Source organism: Microcaecilia unicolor, chromosome 7 (genome assembly GCF_901765095.1).
Source record: "Microcaecilia unicolor chromosome 7, aMicUni1.1, whole genome shotgun sequence".
Taxonomy (NCBI): Eukaryota; Metazoa; Chordata; class Amphibia; order Gymnophiona; family Siphonopidae; genus Microcaecilia; species Microcaecilia unicolor.
The window spans coordinates 277,188,165-277,206,415 of NC_044037.1; the positions used below are offsets into that span (position 1 = coordinate 277,188,165).

An 18,251-nucleotide genomic window follows, 5' to 3' on the forward strand; every position below is an offset into this window, starting at 1 on the left:
GGTTGGAGGGCAATGCACAATTATATTGCAGGGCAGGGGAGAAGAAAGAAGATGCTGGACGGTCCAGCCTGGACCGTGGGGGTGGGGTTAGGAAGGTGATGGTGGGCATGGGCTGATAACAGGTATGCACTAGACATGCGGAAAGGAACAAAGGGAGGTGGAGGAGCTATGCTGGACACGAGAGATGGAGAGGGGAAGTTAGTGAACGCTAGAGGAATGGGGGGTTTGAGGGTTGAAAACAGGTGTGTTAAAAAGAGGGAGATTGAGGACTGATAGTGCTAAGTAGGAGTTTATCTGAGTGGATAGAGAAGCAGAAAATTAAATGGAAGAAAGTTGAAAGGAAAGGATAATTGTTAAAGACAGAGATGGGGAGGAACCAAAGAAAACAGAAAAAAGACCAATGGATGAGACCCTGCCAAAAAAAAAAAAAAAAGTGGAAAAGAATACAGAAACAAGAGACTGGGACAACAAAGAGAGAAAAGAATGTCTCTTTGTAATTTAATGATTGGGATATGCCAGTTTTTGGAACCTATGACTGCTATCTTTCTATTGTGAACAGTATGGAGAAAATGTAATCTTTGTTTCTATTTCTGTGGTGTTGGACAACAGGAAGAGGTAGGCCTCTCTGGTTTCAGTTTAATTTGTAGTCACGTATTCTGTATTTGGTAACATAGTAAACGTACAGTCCATCCAGTCTGTCCAACAAGATAAACTCATTTTACATGCTATGCGATACTTTACATGTATACCCGAGTTTGATTTGTTCTTGCCATTTTCAGGGCACAGCCTCTAAAAGTCTACCCAGCACTGTTCTTGTACTAAAAGTTCTGAAGCTAACATTGAAGCCCTTTAAAATTTACACTACAGCCTATCCATATCTATTCAGTGACGATCAGGGCACAGATCGTAGAAGTCTGCCCAGCATTAGTTTTGCTTCCCAATTACCAGTGTTGCCACCCAGTGTCTGCGAAGATTCAGTGAACCCATTCCATCTAAACAGGATTGCTTTGTGTTTATCCCACGCATGTTTGAATTCAGTTACCGTTCTCATCACCACCTCCCGCAGGAGGGCATTCCATGTATTACTTGCTGACATTACTCCTGAGTCTGCCCCCTTTCAACCTCAATTCATGTCCTCTAGTTCTACCACCTTCCCATCTCCAGAAAAGGTTTGTTTGCAGATTAATACCGTTCAAATATTTGAACATTTGTATCATATCACTCCTGTTTCTCCTTTTTCTCCAAGGTATACATGTTCAAGTCAGCAAGTCTCTTGTACAGTTTTTTTTTTTTTTTTTTGCACGGCTTTAGTAAGATACAGCCTCCACAACTGAACATAATGCTCAAAGTGGGGCCTCACCAATGACTTGTAGAGGGGCATCAATACCTCCATTCTTCTGGTTATGCCCCTTTCTATGCAGCCTAGGATCCTTCTAGCCACGGCCGCCGCCTTGTCTCTTCACCTTCAGATCCTCAGACACCATCACCCCAAGGTCTCTCTTCTGAGATGAGCTTACTAATCTCTCCCCTCCTATCCAGTATCTCTCTTTTGGGTTTCTGCACCCCAAGTACCTCACTGTGCAGTTCTTGTCATTAAATTTTAACTTAACATACTGATGGGTGATATTCAAATATAAACTGGAGCACAAATACTCCAGAACACCACATATACTCTACAGAATGATTTTTTTTTTTATTATCATACATACAACATGTATGTATGACAATAATAAAAAAACATTTAAAAATGTAATACTACCCACATAATACTCCAGAACATCGCATATACTCAACAAAATGTTTTATTATTATCATACATACTACATGTTGTTTCATTCCCTGTGTGGTAGATTGGCTGGGAATTGAGTAATCCTGGATGCTTCTTTAATTATAGCAAATTCCTTCTTGAGTTTGTTGATCTCATCTTTTAAAGCTGATATTTGGAGATAGATGGGACAAGCTCTAAGGTTCCAGATAGTTTGCCTTAGGATTAAAACAGAACATGTATTGCACTGAATGACGGTCATGTTGATGTGATTCACAAGTGTGGAAAGGTGAACTATGATATGGTATAAGAAGGAGTAGGATTGACCAATTATGGTGTAATGAAGATACTTGTCCCTTGATTGTCCTATATAAAGGGAGTTCACCAGGGGTGGGTGGGACTATAGAGTCAGACACTTTGCAAGTGAAAAGGCAGGCCTATTTTTGTTGTTAATATGTTGAAATAGGTAGAGGTAAAGTCAGCAGTTTATCATATAGATATTAAGTGCAGGACACAGGTAACATCAGTTTACAATCAAACCAAGTCTGAAAAGGCCTAGCTTAGCTCAGGTAGCTCTCAAGATAAACCAAGTGTTCTGTTTATTTTTTTCCTTTTGTCACACAGCTGTATACAATTGCCCCTACTCCAGAGGCACATAGTCTGAGTCACCAGATGCAATGTAATCAAATTGATTGTATTAAGGTTCAAAACACAATTCTAGTAAATACAACATTAAGACGCCAGGTTCTATGTAACCAAATTGATTGGATTAAGTAATTGGCACAGAAGGTTCAAAACACAGTTCCAGTGAAAGCACCTTTAAGACAATTCCAGCATACAAATATGAAATCACATAAGTACATTATTGCCATACTGGGACAGACCGAAGGTCCTTCATGCCCAACATTCTGTTTCTAACAGTGGCCAATCTAGGTCACAAGTACCTGGCAAGATCCCAAAAAAGTACAATACATTTTATGCTGCTTATCCCCCATTATTGGAATTTCTTGCGTGTTACTAAATGCCAGGATCTGGACTTTAAAAATTTTTGACATTTATTGGAAACATTGAGGGTTTTTAAGATTTTAGTTTCTGTAAAATTAATTGTGATATCTGTTTATATATTTTGTGCTATGCAATTTGTGTGTACTTTTGTACCTCATCTAGAAATACAGAATAGGTGTGTTTATAATTTGAATAAAAGAAATGAAATTTAGTTCCTCCAATTTATTTCTTGTTGTAGATGAAGCTTAATTTCTGGGGGAACAGCCTGAAATGCTGTTCCACCATCCACTTCTTTTTTGGGGGGATGCTCTGGAGCCCAGAGGTATTCTGCTCCAGCTTGCAGTGACTACTACTACTACTACTATTTAGCATTTCTATAGCGCTACAAGGCATATGCAGCGCTGCACAAACATAGAAAAAAGACAGTCCCTGCTCAAAGAGCTTACAATCTAATAGACAAAAAATAAATAAAGTAATCAAATCAATTAATGTGAGCGGGAAGGAAGAGAGGAGGGTAGGTGGAGGCGAGTGGTTACGAGTCAAAAACAATGTTAAAGAGGTGGGCTTTCAGTCTAGATTTAAAGGTGGCCAAGGATGGGGCAAGACGTAGGGGCTCAGAAAGTTTATTCCAGGCGTAGGGTGCAGCGAGACAGAAGGCGCGAAGTCTGGAGTTGGCAGTAGTGGAGAAGGGAACAGATAAGAAGGATTTATCCATGGAGCAGAGTGCACGGGAAGGGGTGTAGGGAAGGACGAGTGTGGAGAGATACTGGGGAGCAGCAGAGTGAATACATTTATAGGTTAGTAGAAGAAGTTTGAACAGGATGCGAAAACGGATAGGGAGCCAGTGAAGGGTCTTGAGGAGAGGGGTAGTATGAGTAAAGCGACGAGGAACAGAACATAAGAATAGCCATGCTAGGTCAGACCAGTTGTCCATCTACCCCAATGTCCTGCTTCCAACAGTGGCCAATCCAGGTCACAAGTACCTGACTCAATTAGTAGCAACATTCCATGCTTCCAATCCCAGTGTAAGCAGTGGCTTCCCCCTAGGTCCATCACAATAACAGACTATGGACTTTACCTCCAGGAACTTGTTGAAACCTTTTTTCAAACCCAGATAAGCTAACTGCTTTTACCACATCCTCCAGCAACAAGTTCCAGAGCTTAACTATTTGTTGAGTGAAAAAATATTTTTGTGAGTAAATTTTTCTAATGCTGCTGAATTGATTCTTTTGGAGCCTAGTCATGTCTTATGATTTCTCATTTTATTCTCTTTTGTAGCCTTTGATTGTATAGAGAAGATTCTCAGATGTAAAGTGACTGTGGTGTGTCCCTCCCAGTTTATATTTATATCTGTGTGTCTACCCCCCCCACTCTTTGGTGTAACTAGATCTATCCGTTTCAAACTGGGAGGATGGGGAGGTTACATCAATTCATTTCTGAAAGGAGGTGAATGATTCTGAGGGAGGTGACAAAGTTGGCACCTTTCAAATTGAAATGAATTGGAGGGGGAGGATGAACCAAAACTAACTGAAGTCTTAAACTTTCTACTTTTTTTTTTTTTTCACGGAGAGGGTGGTGGACGCTTGGAATGCCCTTCCGCGGGAGGTGGTGGAGATGAAAACGGTAACGGAGTTCAAACATGCGTGGGATATGCATGAAGGAATGGATCCTCAGAAGCTTAGCTGAAATTGGGTGGCGGAGCAGGTGGTGGGAAGAGGGGTTGGTGGTTGGGAGGCTAGGATAGGGGAGGGCAGACTTACACAGTCTGTACCAGAGCCGGTGATGGGAGGCAGGACTGGTGGTTGGGAGGCGGGAAATACTGCTGGGCAGACTTATATGGTCTGAGCCCTGAAAAGGACAGGTACAAATTCAAGGTAAGGTATACACATATGAGTTTGTCTTGGGCAGACTGGATGGACCATGCAGGTCTTTTTCTGCCGTCATCTACTATGTTACTATGTTAATCTTCTTCATTAAGATACAATAACTGCAATAGTAAACCATATATCGGTGATACATTTTAGAAGATGTACATTTCCTTCATCCACAGAAATGTTCACAAACATTTGCTATATTTGGTCAAACCTCATCCACATTTGGTAACTTAGTTCATCACTAACATTCACATTCATTTTACCACCATGTATGCATCCATATTACTCAAGATTATGCCGCCATGTAACCTGATTCTATTGCAACTTTTGAGAATACCGTGTTTTAGATGTATTTATTTTTACTTCACCAGTGGTTTATAGAACAAACCTTGCCAAAGCTATGTTCCAACTTAACATCCAGCCTTTCTACCCACGTATAGTCAAGGCATATAGGCATCTAGTGAGGATGCTTTTCTTGTTTTTCTGTTTTGTTTTTAATCAATAAGACAATGAATTTCTTTATGCCTCTTGAAGACCCAAAAAGGAGTTGAGTGACTAAAAACTGTATTGTGCTTTTTGCAAATGTTTGTTGTTAGCCACATCAAGCCTGAACTTGCTTGAGGTAATGCGGGATATAAATGTCTGAGGATCTAAAGGTGAAGAAAATGTGACAAGGCGGATGCTAGGCTGCATAGAGAGGGGTATAACCAGCAGAAGAAAGGAGGTGTTGATGCCCCTCTACAAGTCGTTGGTGAGGCCCCACTTGGAGTATTGGGTTCAGTTTTGGAGGCCGTATCTTGCTAAAGATGTAAAAAGACTGGAAGTGGTGCAAAAGAAAAAGCTACAAAAATGGTATGGGATTTGCGTTGCAAACTGTGCGAGAAGAGACTTGCTGACCTGAACACGTATACCTTGGAGGAAAGGAGAAACAGGGGTGACATGATACAGACGTTCAAATATTTGAAAGGTGTTAACCCGCAAACAAACCTTTTTCGGAGATGGGAAGGCGGTAGAACTAGAGGACATGAAATGAGATTGAAGGGGGGCAGACTCAAGAAAAATGTCAGGAAGTATTTTTTCACGGAGAGAGTGGCAGATACTTGGAATGCCCTCCCGTGGGAGGTGGTGGAGATGAAAATGGTAGTGGAATTCAAACATGCGTGGGATAAACACAAATGAATCCTGTTTAGAAGGCATGGATCCACGGAATCTTAGCAGAGATTCCGAGCACTCTACCAAAACCCTCATCCACACCCTTGTCACCTCTCGTTTAGACTACTGCAATCTGCTTCTTGCTGGCCTCCCACTTAGTCACCTCTCACCTCTCCAATCGGTTCAAAACTCTGCTGCCCGTCTCGTCTTCCGCCAGGGTCGCTTTACTCATACTACCCCTCTCCTCAAGTCGCTTCACTGGCTCCCTATCTGTTTTCGCATCCTGTTCAAACTTCTTCTACTAACCTATAAATGTACTCACTCTGCTGCTCCCCAGTACCTCTCCACACTCGTCCTTCCCTACACCCCTTCCCGTGCACTCCGCTCCATGTTTAAATCCTTCTTATCTGTTCCCTTCTCCACCACTGCCAACTCCAGACTTCGCGCCTTCTGTCTTGCTGCACCCTACGCCTGGAATAAACTTCCTGAGCCCCTACGTCTTGCCCCATCCTTGGCCACCTTTAAATCTAGACTGAAAGCCCACCTCTTTAACATTGCTTTTGACTCGTAACCACTTGTAACCACTCGCCTCCACCTACCTTCCTCCTTCCTGTACACAATAATTGATTTGATTTGCTTACTTTATTTTTTGTCTATTAGATTGTAAGCTCTTTGAGCAGGGACTGTCTTTCTTCTATGTTTGTGCAGCGCTGCGTATGCCTTGTAGCGCTATAGAAATGCTAAATAGTAGTAGTAGTAGTAGTAATCTGGTGGCGACATCAGTAATTGGGAAGCAAAACCGGTGCTGGGCAGACTTCTATGGTCTACGCCCTGATCGTGACTGAATAAATATGGCTGGGCTGTAGTGTAAATTTTAAGGGGTTTTGACGTTTTAGTAGAAGACCAGTGCTGAGCAGACGTCTACGGTCTATGCCCTGAGAATGGCATGGACAAATCAAACTCTGGTATAAAGTATCACATACCATGAAAAATGAGTTTATATTGTTGGGCAGACTAGATGGACTGTACAGGTCTTTATTTGCCGTCATTTACTATGCTATGTTAAATAAAATAGGAAGGGTGAAAATACAGTATTTTGATTATATTAAGATCCTACCCCAAACCTTTTCATCTTATGACATAAAATGAAATTATTCTACCCCATTCTGTTTTACATTTCATATATAGCTCTGTTTCGCCAACCCCAATTTTAAAAACATATTATATAAAATCATTACAAAAGTTTAAATTGCACAGTTTTTAGACATGAGTTTGTAGGTGTCTTGTGGGCTACAATAGATATTTGTAAGAATGACATTTTATCCTTGTTTGGTGATGTCTTGTTCTGAACAAGTGTCTCTTTAAGGAATGATTCCTCTGCTTTGTAGTTCATTGTTGTGTTACCACTAAGGTATACAGTCCATTACAAAAGTGTACATTTTGCTCCAACAAAAAAAATAGTTTCAGAGGTTAAGGTTATTAGAACATTCAGTAAATCAGCAGTAACAAATAGCTAAAGGTTGGATTTATTGTCCTCCACACAGAATGAGAGAAAATGAGAATGAATCAGCCTAGAAAGTCAAGCAAGGGTTGCCTTGTTCCTGTTCTAAATTGTAGCAACTGCTGTGAATATTTCCATAGTGACCAAATAGCAGCTGAAATTAGAATCTGAAGCAGACAAGTGACATTTTCTGTTCACTCCTAAAGCACTTTTCAATGCAATAGTTGCACTCAGCAGCTTAAGAGCTCTACAGGGAAGGTACCTCGCCATATTGCAATTAAAATGGAAAGTGCAGAATATAGTCTTCAATGCTAGAAGGCATTGACACAAGGTTCTTATTTATTTTATTTTTTCGTTACATTTGTACCCCGCGCTTTCCCACTCATGGCAGGCTCAATGCGGCTTACATGGGGCAATGGAGGGTTAAGTGACTTGCCCAGAGTCACAAGGAGCTGCCTGTGCCTGAAGTGGGAATCGAACTCAGTTCCTCAGTTCCCCAGGACCAAAGTCCACCACCCTAACCACTAGGCCACTCCTCCACTGTTGCTACTATTTGAGATTCTACATGGAATGTTGCTATTCCACTAGCAACATTCCATGTAGAAGTCGGCCCTTGCAGATCACCAATGTGGCGGCGCAGGCTTCTGCTTCTGTGAGTCTGATGTCCAGACTCACAGAAACAGAAGCCTGCGCAGCCTTCTACATGGAATGTTGCTAGTGGAATAGCAACATTCCATGTAGAATCTCCAATAGTAGCAACATTCCATGTAGAATCTCCAATAGTATCTATTTTATTTTTGTTACATTTGTACCCTGCGCTTTCCCACTCATGGCAGGCTCAGTGCGGCTTACATGGGGCAATGGAGGGTTAAGTGACTTGCCCAGAGTCACAAGGAGCTGCCTGTGCCTGAAGTGGGAATCGAACTCAGTTCCTCAGTTCCCCAGGACCAGTTACATTTGTGGCGCTTTCCCACTCATGGCAGGCTCAATGCGGCTTACATATTATATACAGGTACTTATTTGTAACTGGGGCAATGGCGGGTTAAGTGACTTGCCCAGAGTCACAAGGAGCTGCCTATGACTAAGAAATGGGGGTGGACGGAGAACTGAATTGCTCCTGCGACTAATACTGGAAGGGGACATTTCCCTGGTCCAGCCATATGTGGCCATTTCAATAAAATATAGCATGGTGACCATTTTACTGCCACACTAAAAGTGGCCGCAGCATGTGGAAAACCCACACACTGACACCAGCACTGGTCACTTTTTAGTGCAGCTTAGTAAAAGGACTCCTAAATGCAGTAGCTCTCAGCTCCCAAAAATAGCATCAGTGTTGCTTACAGTAAAAAAAAAAAAAAAAAAGAAAAAAGTATAGTACTCTCTTGTGCTATCTGGTATAGCAGTATGAGTGATATAAGTCTTGGATATGATAAATTTGTGTTCATAGCTTTTCAATCAGTGTGCCGCAGCTGCTCCCCAGGTATGCCGTAGTCAAGAGGTGCATGGGTATGGGGTTCGCAGGAATCACACGGAGCCCATGGGAATCCCATAGGAATCCCCTCCAGGTCTGCGGGGATCCAGCAGGGTCCCTATTGGAGTGTATGAGCCTTTCAGTGACCTCCTACCTATTCAGGGTCCTCCAAGATATCCAAGTACTGCCTGCTCCCTTCAATAATTCAGCGCAGAAAGGTGGTATATCAAGAATCCAATAAAAATAAAATTATTACATGGTAAAAGCAAAAATCATACACTGATTAATGATTTACATATTATATAATTCCTAAGCTACTAATAAGATATCTTAGATCAGTGGTTCTCAACCTTGTCGTTGGCACACCCAGCCAGTCTGTTTTTCAGGATTTTCACAGTGATATGCACACAACAAAGGCAGCACATACAAATTTATCTCATGTGGATATCCTGAAAACCCAACTGGCCAGGTGTTTCCCGAAGACTGAGTTGACAAATAGCACTAGTGTACCAATGCACTAATGTACCAAGCTGATCTGACTCAGCACTTCATAAAGTAATGTTTCTGACTAACCCAATACTAGAAGAATCAAACATATAAACGGCGAGTGACCGACTCACTCGCAAATGCGCAGTAGAGACTTCCCTCTCTGTCCCGCCCCCGCGTCAATACGTGATGACGAGGGCGGGACAGAGAGGGAAACTGCGCCGCCGAGGTTACCGCACCCGCTCACCCGAGGTCACCGCTACTGTTACCCCCCTCCACACACACCCGGCCCGGGCCCTCTCTCCGCTACTAAACTTACACATCCATTCGCCGGAACGCAGCATGCACATCAGCTGAGCTGCCATCGGCCTTCCTTTCCTACCTGTGTCCCGCCCTCGCTGATGTTACGTCACAGGAGGGCGGGACACAGGCAGAGAAGGAAGGGCCGACGGCAGCTCAGCTGATGTGCGTGCTGCGTTCCGGCGAATGGATGTGTTAGTTTAGTAGCGGAGAGAGAGAGGGCCCAGGCCGGGTGGAGGGATGGCGGCGACTTAGGGGGGTGGGAACGGTAGCGGTGGCAACCTCGCGGGGAGGGAGAGGGAAGGAAGGAAAACCCCAATACCAGCCCGTTTTTACGGGCTCAACTGCTAGTTATATAATAATTAGGGCTGTATTCAATTCACACCTGAATAGTGCCCTGAACATATTATTTGTGTTCACCTGAATAGCGAGTTAAAATCGAATACGAATAATCGGGGGCTCTACTGTGCTAAATCCTCCTGAAATAAACATTTGATCTCTTCTTTCACGTTGCTTCTTTTTATTATTTGTTAAAGCTCAATGCCCCTTATTCATATTTGACTGAATAGTAAAATGTGCTATTCGGTACAGCTCTAAACTTTACAGCCTTCTTAGAAATAGACTGATCTTCAGTCAGGCAATATTTATTCTTCAAACTCAAGCCTTTTCGTGGGGAGAAGCAGAAACAAAGGGTAGATAATCAGGATATTACACTCTGTAGCAAAGTCAGTGGGATACAGGTTTACCAGTAAGAATGGTAGCTCCGAAGTTAATTTTGCCCTCATGCTGCATGCCGTACCATGGCCACTTTTTGGAAAACAGCTCCTTTTGAACACTGGGCTACCCAAGTGGTGAAACTTGCTTTGCCTGGAAAATTTATCCTATGCTGTGAAGGATAGATTTGATGTTTATCAGAAGGTGTGGAAGAAGTATTGGATCTACCACTCATGCAGAGCCTAAACTGCGTAATTTTTACACATGTTTGTGGCAACATTTGCTGGTTAACGTTTGATATATGTGTATTTTGCCTAATAAAAATATTTAAAAAAAAAAAAGAAGCTAATATTGCCCTTAAATGTCCTAGGCAAAGCCTATAGGAAATGCAGTGGTAGAATGCCAAGCAATGCAAAATTAAATACAGCAAAATACTTAGTTATGGAAAGTGCAGGCCTTGTCTCTGTTTCTGCAAAGCCATTAATAAGTTTCAGTAACCAATACTGTCTCCACAACCTCTATTAACAGTCTTTATGATTGTAGATGCTGGAAGGACCATACAATCTCCAGGTGCTCTCCATGTGGGTATCCAAGGAATGAACGATCTGATGTGGTATGACAGTTCGTTCTGGACTTCACGGTTTTGACTTAGTTGGGAGCTCTGTGTAGCAGGAAGAGCTGCAGTGCATTTGTTCACCTTTGGCCTATACAGCCAGGCTGTAGTATTAAGTCCAGAATCCTTTACAAACAGGAAAGCTGAATAGCAAATTCCTGAGGGAGGTCCATGCTGGAGTCAAGTAGTTCAGTTTGGTTCTGTGCTGCCCATAACATGGTGATCTAGGCAGTATGCCTCAGTCGAGTAGCACATCATATTAGGAGAAAGAATTGTTAGTCAGTTTAGCCTAAATTATGAACCTTTAATACTGATCTATTGTTTTACAGACTGCCCACATAATAACTTGGGTGGGCTTAGTTATGTTGGCAAGGGAATAGAGCTTTACTAGTATTTTCCATATTTTGATTTATTTACCGCCTTTTTGAAGGAATTCACTCAAGGCAGTGTACAGTAAGAATAAATCAAACATGAGCAATAGACAATTACAGCAGTAAAAATATTCAAATAACATAAAGTTTGGCATAGTATACTGCTTATAAAGTCAACACAATATGTAATAGAACATTTTTAATTGATAAGGGTATAAGCGAAGATGGAACATATAGATAGGTAAGAGAGTCAGAAGAATTAGAAATTAAGGTGACTAATTTAAAAAAAATTGCACATGAGGTCCGAGAGATGGTTAAATATTAGCTAGGGTAGGAGTGGATGAACATGTCCTGCTGCAGAATGTGCAACCCGTGTCACCCCTTGTGTGTGTGAGTGAGACTAACAAGTTACTTCTTCCATTAAAGGCTGGTTGAAGAGCCAAGCTTTCACCTGCTTCCTGAAGTAGAGATAGTCTTGTATTAAGCGGAGCCTTTCGGGCAGTGCATTCCAGAGTGTGGGGGCTACTCCGGAGAAGGCTCGCTTGCGGGTATCACATTGTGTAATGTCTTTTGGGGAGGGTGTGGTTAATGATAGGTCCTCTCAAGGACTTGGCATTCTTGGCGGTGTGTAGAGGATCATCCTATTCTTCCGGTACTCGGGGCCATTTCCTTTAAGGGCCTTGAAGATCAGACATAGAGGTTTAAATTTTAGCCCTTTATTGTACTGGTAGCCAATGAAGATTTTGCAAAAATGGTGTGATGTGGTCACGTCTCTTGCAACCTTCTAGGAGTCTTGCTGCTGCATTCTGAATCAACTGGACCTGGTGCAGACCTTCGTAGTCAGACCATTGTATAGTGCATTGCAGTAATCCAGTCTTGATATCATGGCATGCGCAATTGGGATAAGATTTACCTTCTCTATGTAAAGAGAGAGACAGCGTAGCTGTCGCACATAGTAGAAGCAGCTCTTGAAGGTTGCTTGGATTTGGGGAATCAGTAAGTGTTGAATCTAACTGTATTCCAAGGTTCCTGACTTGTGATTTTGAGAGGGAGTTCATACTTCCCAAAAGAGATTTTGATGTCAGGTATCTGTCCACTTGTGTTAGGGACCCAGCGAAGCTCGGTTTTACTTGGGTTCAGGCAAAGTTTGTTGTGTTTAGCCCATTCTTGAATTGATGTTAGACAGGTATTACAGGATTGCATAACTAGTTTTGCAGTTGCTGTCCTAGCACATTTTGCTGGATCATCCTTATGATCTCTGACCTTTAAACCTAAAATTGATATGGCTAATTGCTGCTGTAAACCAGATTTTTCAGGCAGTGGTGGTAGACCTACATTAGCATGAACTAACCACACTCCTTGTCTTGATATTTTTTTTTCCATGCTGTCTGTCCCATGTTTGTTACCTGTGAAATTCTGCTATGTAGAAATACTGGAACATACTTATTAACCCTTTTTTTTTTTTTTTTTTAAGTTCTGTGCTTCTTTGCCAATAAGTTCTAAAGTAGTAATAGACCTTTTTATGTACATAATTATAAATTTTATCCTCTCAGGATAAGCAGGACAGTTGTATCCTTACATCTGGGTGATGTCATCCCAACAGAGTCCTGTGCAGATTCTGTCCAGTACTCTATAACTTTAAGAAACTTTTGGCAGCGGCCCCACCATGCATGTGAGTGTGGGACCTTCAGTCTAGTTTTTTCCGTGGAGTTAGGAAGATGCCTCATTGATGTCCTCAGTGACTTTTTTTTTACTGCATGTTTATGCCTTCCCGTGCAGGCATTTTTAAAAATATTTTCTTTATTTTTTTAAAGTATTCCTTTTTCCCTGTATTTTTGTAATGTTTTTGGCTCTTAAGTTTCTTTTTTTTGTGTGGCTCCTGAGGCCCTCTTGGGCTGGAGCACCAAGCTCAGTTTGAGGTAAGCCCCTTTTTTGCTTCACCATTGATTTAGCCGCTGTTCTTTTTGACATGCCCCAGAAGACTCCCAATGGCTTCTAGAGATGCACCCAATGTAATCAGGTGATATCTAGCACTGACCCCCACAATTGGTATGTGGGGTGCTTGGGGCCTGACCATGATCCCTCTAACTGTGTTTGCTGTTTAAAAATGCAGAAAAGAACACAAAAAGCACGTCAGGCCTGCCAGAGGGAACGTTTTGGATCTAAGGCTGGTCCATTGGCATTGGAAACATTGACCCCCCCCCCCCCCCCCCCCGATAGCTGCTAGAGCACCATCCAACACTGACAGTGCACTGGCATTGAGGTTTCCATCTCCCTTGGTATTGGACACTACTAGGAGGCCCCGGGATCGATCTGCATTGGACTTGAAACTGACGATATATGTGATTCGATGTCGTCCTCATCTGCACCGAGGGACCCTGATGTCGGGCATCAAGCAAAGGCCAAGAAGCATTGACATTGGTCCCCTTCGATGTATGGTGCCAGAAGCTCTGAGGCTTCGGCATCACCAGCACTCGAGAAGCATTGGCATCGAGAGAATTGCTCCCCCTTGGTATACTGCTGCCATTGCCTCAGTCCCTGTGCAGCCAAGACCCCAGTTCCAATTTGGCACTGACAATTCAGTAGGCTGTCTCCACACTGACATCAGCCCCAAACCTTACTGTGCCTGTCCTCAATGACCAATTCTGGGCCATGCTGAGGAGTTAGCAGGTTTGCTACAGCTCCAAAGTACTTGGGCATTGAGGGCGCTTGCGCTAGCCACAGCACTCAGTTACTCCAGCCTCAAGGTCCATGAATCGCCTGTGGAGCGGTCTCCAGCCCCATTTCCTCAAGAGGTATAGGTGTTGGTGCCTCTCTGTGTACAGTGCTACTCAACATCAGGAGAGGAAGCTCCCTCAAGGTTGAGATGAGCAGGCACCTAGCCCCAAGGCCTGGACACCCTTCCAGTCGGCCAAGACAGGTGCAGCCTCAGGAGTCCTATCGGGGCTGTTTTGCTGAGTGACACAGACCAGTCATGGGAGACTGAGGAAGAGCTAGATTGCCTCTCAGAGAAGGAGTCATAGCATACCCTCGGACTCCTCTCCACCTGATGATGGAAGGAAGTCTGTGCCTGAACCTGTTACCTTTACCCCACTTCTTTTCAAGGAAATGGTGGATGCCATTCCCTTTAAGTTGAGCTGAGTTATTTCAAGTCCTGGAGTTTGATTCTCCAACCAGAGATGTTGTGACAGTCCCTCTGTACAAGATTGTCCAGGATGCACAGATGACCTGGGAGACCCTTCTGTCTTTGCAGGTTGTACTGAAGAAGGTGGACTTTTCCGACCAGCGAGGGGTCCCTTCTGCATCTCATTTTCCAAACTTTGGCCCTCACGGCCTGGATGTTGAGGGTGTAGAGTTTGCCTACTTGCAACTGCCTGAGGGTGTCTCCAGGATTTTGCTGGCTTCCAGGAAACATTCTACTAAGAGGGGTTACACATCTAAACGGAGGTGGTTTGCCATCTGGTGTGAGGACAAGGTCCTAGATCTGCTATCTTGTCCTACACAAAAACTGCTGGAGTCCTCCACCTCTGAATCTAGTTTAAAGACCAACTCTGTATGGTTTCACCTCTTTGCAGTTAGTGCTTATCACCATCTGGTGGAGGGCAAGTCCATCTCTGTACAGCCTCTAGTTTACTTCATGTGAGGTTTGATGTTGACAAAGCCCTCTGTCAAACCTACCACGGTGTCTTGGGATCTCAACGTCATCCTCACCCAGCTGATAAAAGCTCCTTTTGAGCCACTAGACTCCTGCCATCTGAAGTAACTGACCTGGAAGGTCTTATTTTTGGTGGTGATCACTTCAGCTTGCAGAGTTAGTGAGTTTCAGGCCCCAGTAGTTGATCCACTTTACACTACATTTCATCAAAACACAGAAGTTCTCTGCACATATCCTAAGTTCTTTCCTAAGGTGGTGTCAGAGTTCCATCTTAACCATTTGGTCATTCTGCCAACATTTGTTCACAAAGGTTCGCTGCATATCTTGGACCACAAGTAAGCCTTAGCTTTCTATTTGGAGCGGCCTAAAGCCCATAGACAGTCCACCCAGCTTTGTTTCTTTTGATCCCAACAAGATGAGGACAGCCATGGTTAAGCACACCTTATCCAATTATCTATTAAATTGCATCTCCTTTACTTAAGCCCAGGCTGGGCTGACTCTTGAGGAACACGCCATAACCATGGCTGCATTGGTAGCCCACTTGAGGTCAGCCTCCATTGAGGAGATATACAGAGCTGCAACGTGGTCTTCAGTTCACACATTCACATCTTATTAGTTCCTTGAGCAGAATACCCAATGCGACAGTAGGTTTGGCCAGACAGTCCTGCAGAATTTGTTTGGTGTCTAGAATCCAACTCCACCCTCCTAGGCCCATTTTTATTCCGTTCCAGGCTGCATCTCCACAACCATTTTGTATGTGGTTTCAGGTTAGTTGGTTCAGGATTGTTTCGCCGTTGTAAGACTCTATTGTCCTGCTGTTGTTTTTGGTGCCAGATATAAGGATACAGCTGTTCTGTTTGTCCTCAGAGAAAGCAGTTACTTACCTGTAGCAGGTGTTCTCCAAGGCCAACAGGACAGATATCCTTGGAGTTGAATTCTTTTCTAGCTATTGTGTGTTATTGAGGGTCCCACGCTTGCACATTGGACGGGAAGGCACTTGCGCATGCGCGGTGGGGCCGCTGCCAAAAGCCTCTTAATGTATAGAGATCTGGGCAGTGTCCACACCAGGGTCCATTAGAATGACATCACCCAAATGTAAGTATACTTGTCCTACTGCCCTTGGAGAACACCTGCTTACAGGTAAGTAACTTTTTTGCTTTATTGCTTCCAAAGCTATTTTGACAGGTCTAGCTTGAAAAACATTCCCATTAAACAGCCTTCAGCCACACCTCTGAAAAAAATGTACGATGCTAAGAACTGCCTGTGGCAGGCATCCTTTCTCCAGAAAGCAATAAAAAATATTTGCTATTGCTCTTTTTTGTTTTTCAGAAGGTCTTTTTTTATTCCTTATCTTACTGGCTGACTGTGGGGATTCTGGTTGCCATAGATTGTTGAGGAAATAGTCATGACAGCGTCTACAACTGGAAGCAGCAGCTCTGTGAATGAGCACGAAGGACAAAGGAAAAGAAGAGGGCCGGGTCCTGTTGCAACAGCTTACTTGGTAATTTACAATGTGGTCATGACAGCTGGGTAAGAAACTATTTTGGCAATATCTTACATTTTGCGCAAGGAATCTCTGATCTTGGTGCAGTTCTAGCTTTTATACTGATCCTGGGGGGGGAAAAAACCCTAAGTCTTGGGGTTTTGTTTTGTTTTTTTTAAATTACCTTTTTAAGGCTAACATATTTTCTGACAAAACAGTTATTTGTGATGAAGAAAAATACCACAGCTAAATGGAAAATTTGTCCCAGCAGACAATGTGATCTACATAATATTGTAGCCCCTGTGAAGCAGTCCATTGCATGAAATACAGACTGTCAGGGATGGTTCTAGCATTTATTCATCGGGCATTGCAAAATTGGTCTGCAAATTGTATTTTGCACATATAAAGAGCCCTTTTACCAAACAGTGGTAAAAAGTGGCCTTAGTGCACCCTTATGCAGTTCTTTCCCATGCTCTTGGGCCATTTTTGCTGCTGGGGTAAAATGACAGAATTACCTGGGGTTTTTTTCTATTAATGGCCACGTGCTAATTTTACACAATAGAATGACTGCAATTATATATATTTACACATGTGCTGAGAGATTCACTTAATTATGGAGGAAAAAGGTCTCAAAGTTCCAGCTTGCCCATATACATGAATAAATCATAAGGCATATCTCAGGCTGAAGCCATCATCGACCTAAGAAACCTCCTTCAAATTTTATTCGGGTAACTTTTCAAAAAGAGAAAACTTCCTTTGACTTAGCTTTAAATGCTGGATGGTCTCACGTCTTTTCTCTTATCTCCCGATGGGGACCCGTTTCGCTCCACTGCTTTCTCAAGGGAGGGATGTAGATGTGCTAGTGTGTGTCTCTCTCTCTCTGTATAGCAAGACCAATATCTGCAATTAGGGTTGTCTGTTTTGAAGTAATGTCGCGTGCTAATTTTGCCATTAGCGCGTGGCCATTAAAACAGATTAGAATGTGAGCCCTTACTGCCACCCATTTTAGAGATGGTAAGGGTTTGCTAATTGTTTAACATGTGGCAATGTAGGTGCGCTAACTGATTTAGCACAGAACACACCCACTGTCCACCTCTAGACATGCTTCACTTCTAAAAAAAAATACATTTTATTTTTTAGCGCATGAGTAGCATGCACATTCCAAAATTATCGTCAGATACCCCAGCGCACCCCATGGTACGCCATTTTTTTGCTGTGGTAAGCACACTGCTTACCACAGCTTTGTAAAATGGCTCCATAATTTTTTATAATACATTTTTTTTTCACTGTTGATGATTTTATTGGGCATCCACTACTGACACAAGTCGCAATGTAGGACCTGAAAATTAGAAGCATTATGATTAAAGATCTTAGGTACCTGAGTGTGTGAAACCTTCACCCATTATTTTTATTGTCATATCTTGATAATATGTATGAAAAATAGCATACAAACTTTGTAGAAACAAGGTAAAAAGTACTTGATTTGAAGCAATGCACAATGCTATGTTCCTTCCCTCCTGTGCCCCTCCCCTCATCACTTGAATAATTTCTGGACTGCTTACCAGTAGAGCTCGGGGTTCAAAGAGGGGCAGGAGCTTGGGCGTCTTGTAGGACTTTCCCACTTGGAGTGCTAGCTATAGGCTTAGCCATATATCTCTGTGACCAGCCCTTGCTTTTGTGGCTTGGTTGCATTCTGGGTAGACTTCTAAACTTTGAAGGCTTCATCTGCAGCTCATTGACCCTCTGCTCACTACTATCGCTTTCGGGGGGGGGGGGGGGGGGGGGGGGGGGGGGAGGGATTGCGGCTATTTTGAACTCAAAGCCAAGATGGGGTAGGAGTCCCTGTTCTACTAGACATCTT

The 18,251-nt window shown here is 43.0% G+C and overlaps 2 protein-coding genes across 2 annotated transcripts in view; both read left to right on the forward strand.

The window, feature by feature from the left end:
- The window catches only part of HACD2 (3-hydroxyacyl-CoA dehydratase 2), a 62,892-nt gene that overhangs the window by 446 nt on the left and 44,195 nt on the right, over positions 1 to 18,251 (forward strand). The window contains exon 2 of the mRNA XM_030208782.1: positions 16,237 to 16,437. Within this exon, the coding sequence (XP_030064642.1) occupies positions 16,313 to 16,437 (125 nt within the window). The 5' untranslated portion in view covers positions 16,237 to 16,312. The remainder of the gene's footprint in view (positions 1 to 16,236; positions 16,438 to 18,251) is intronic.
- Positions 1 to 18,251, forward strand: part of FAIM (Fas apoptotic inhibitory molecule) — a 123,854-nt gene that overhangs the window by 296 nt on the left and 105,307 nt on the right. The gene's annotated exons all lie outside the window — the stretch shown is intronic.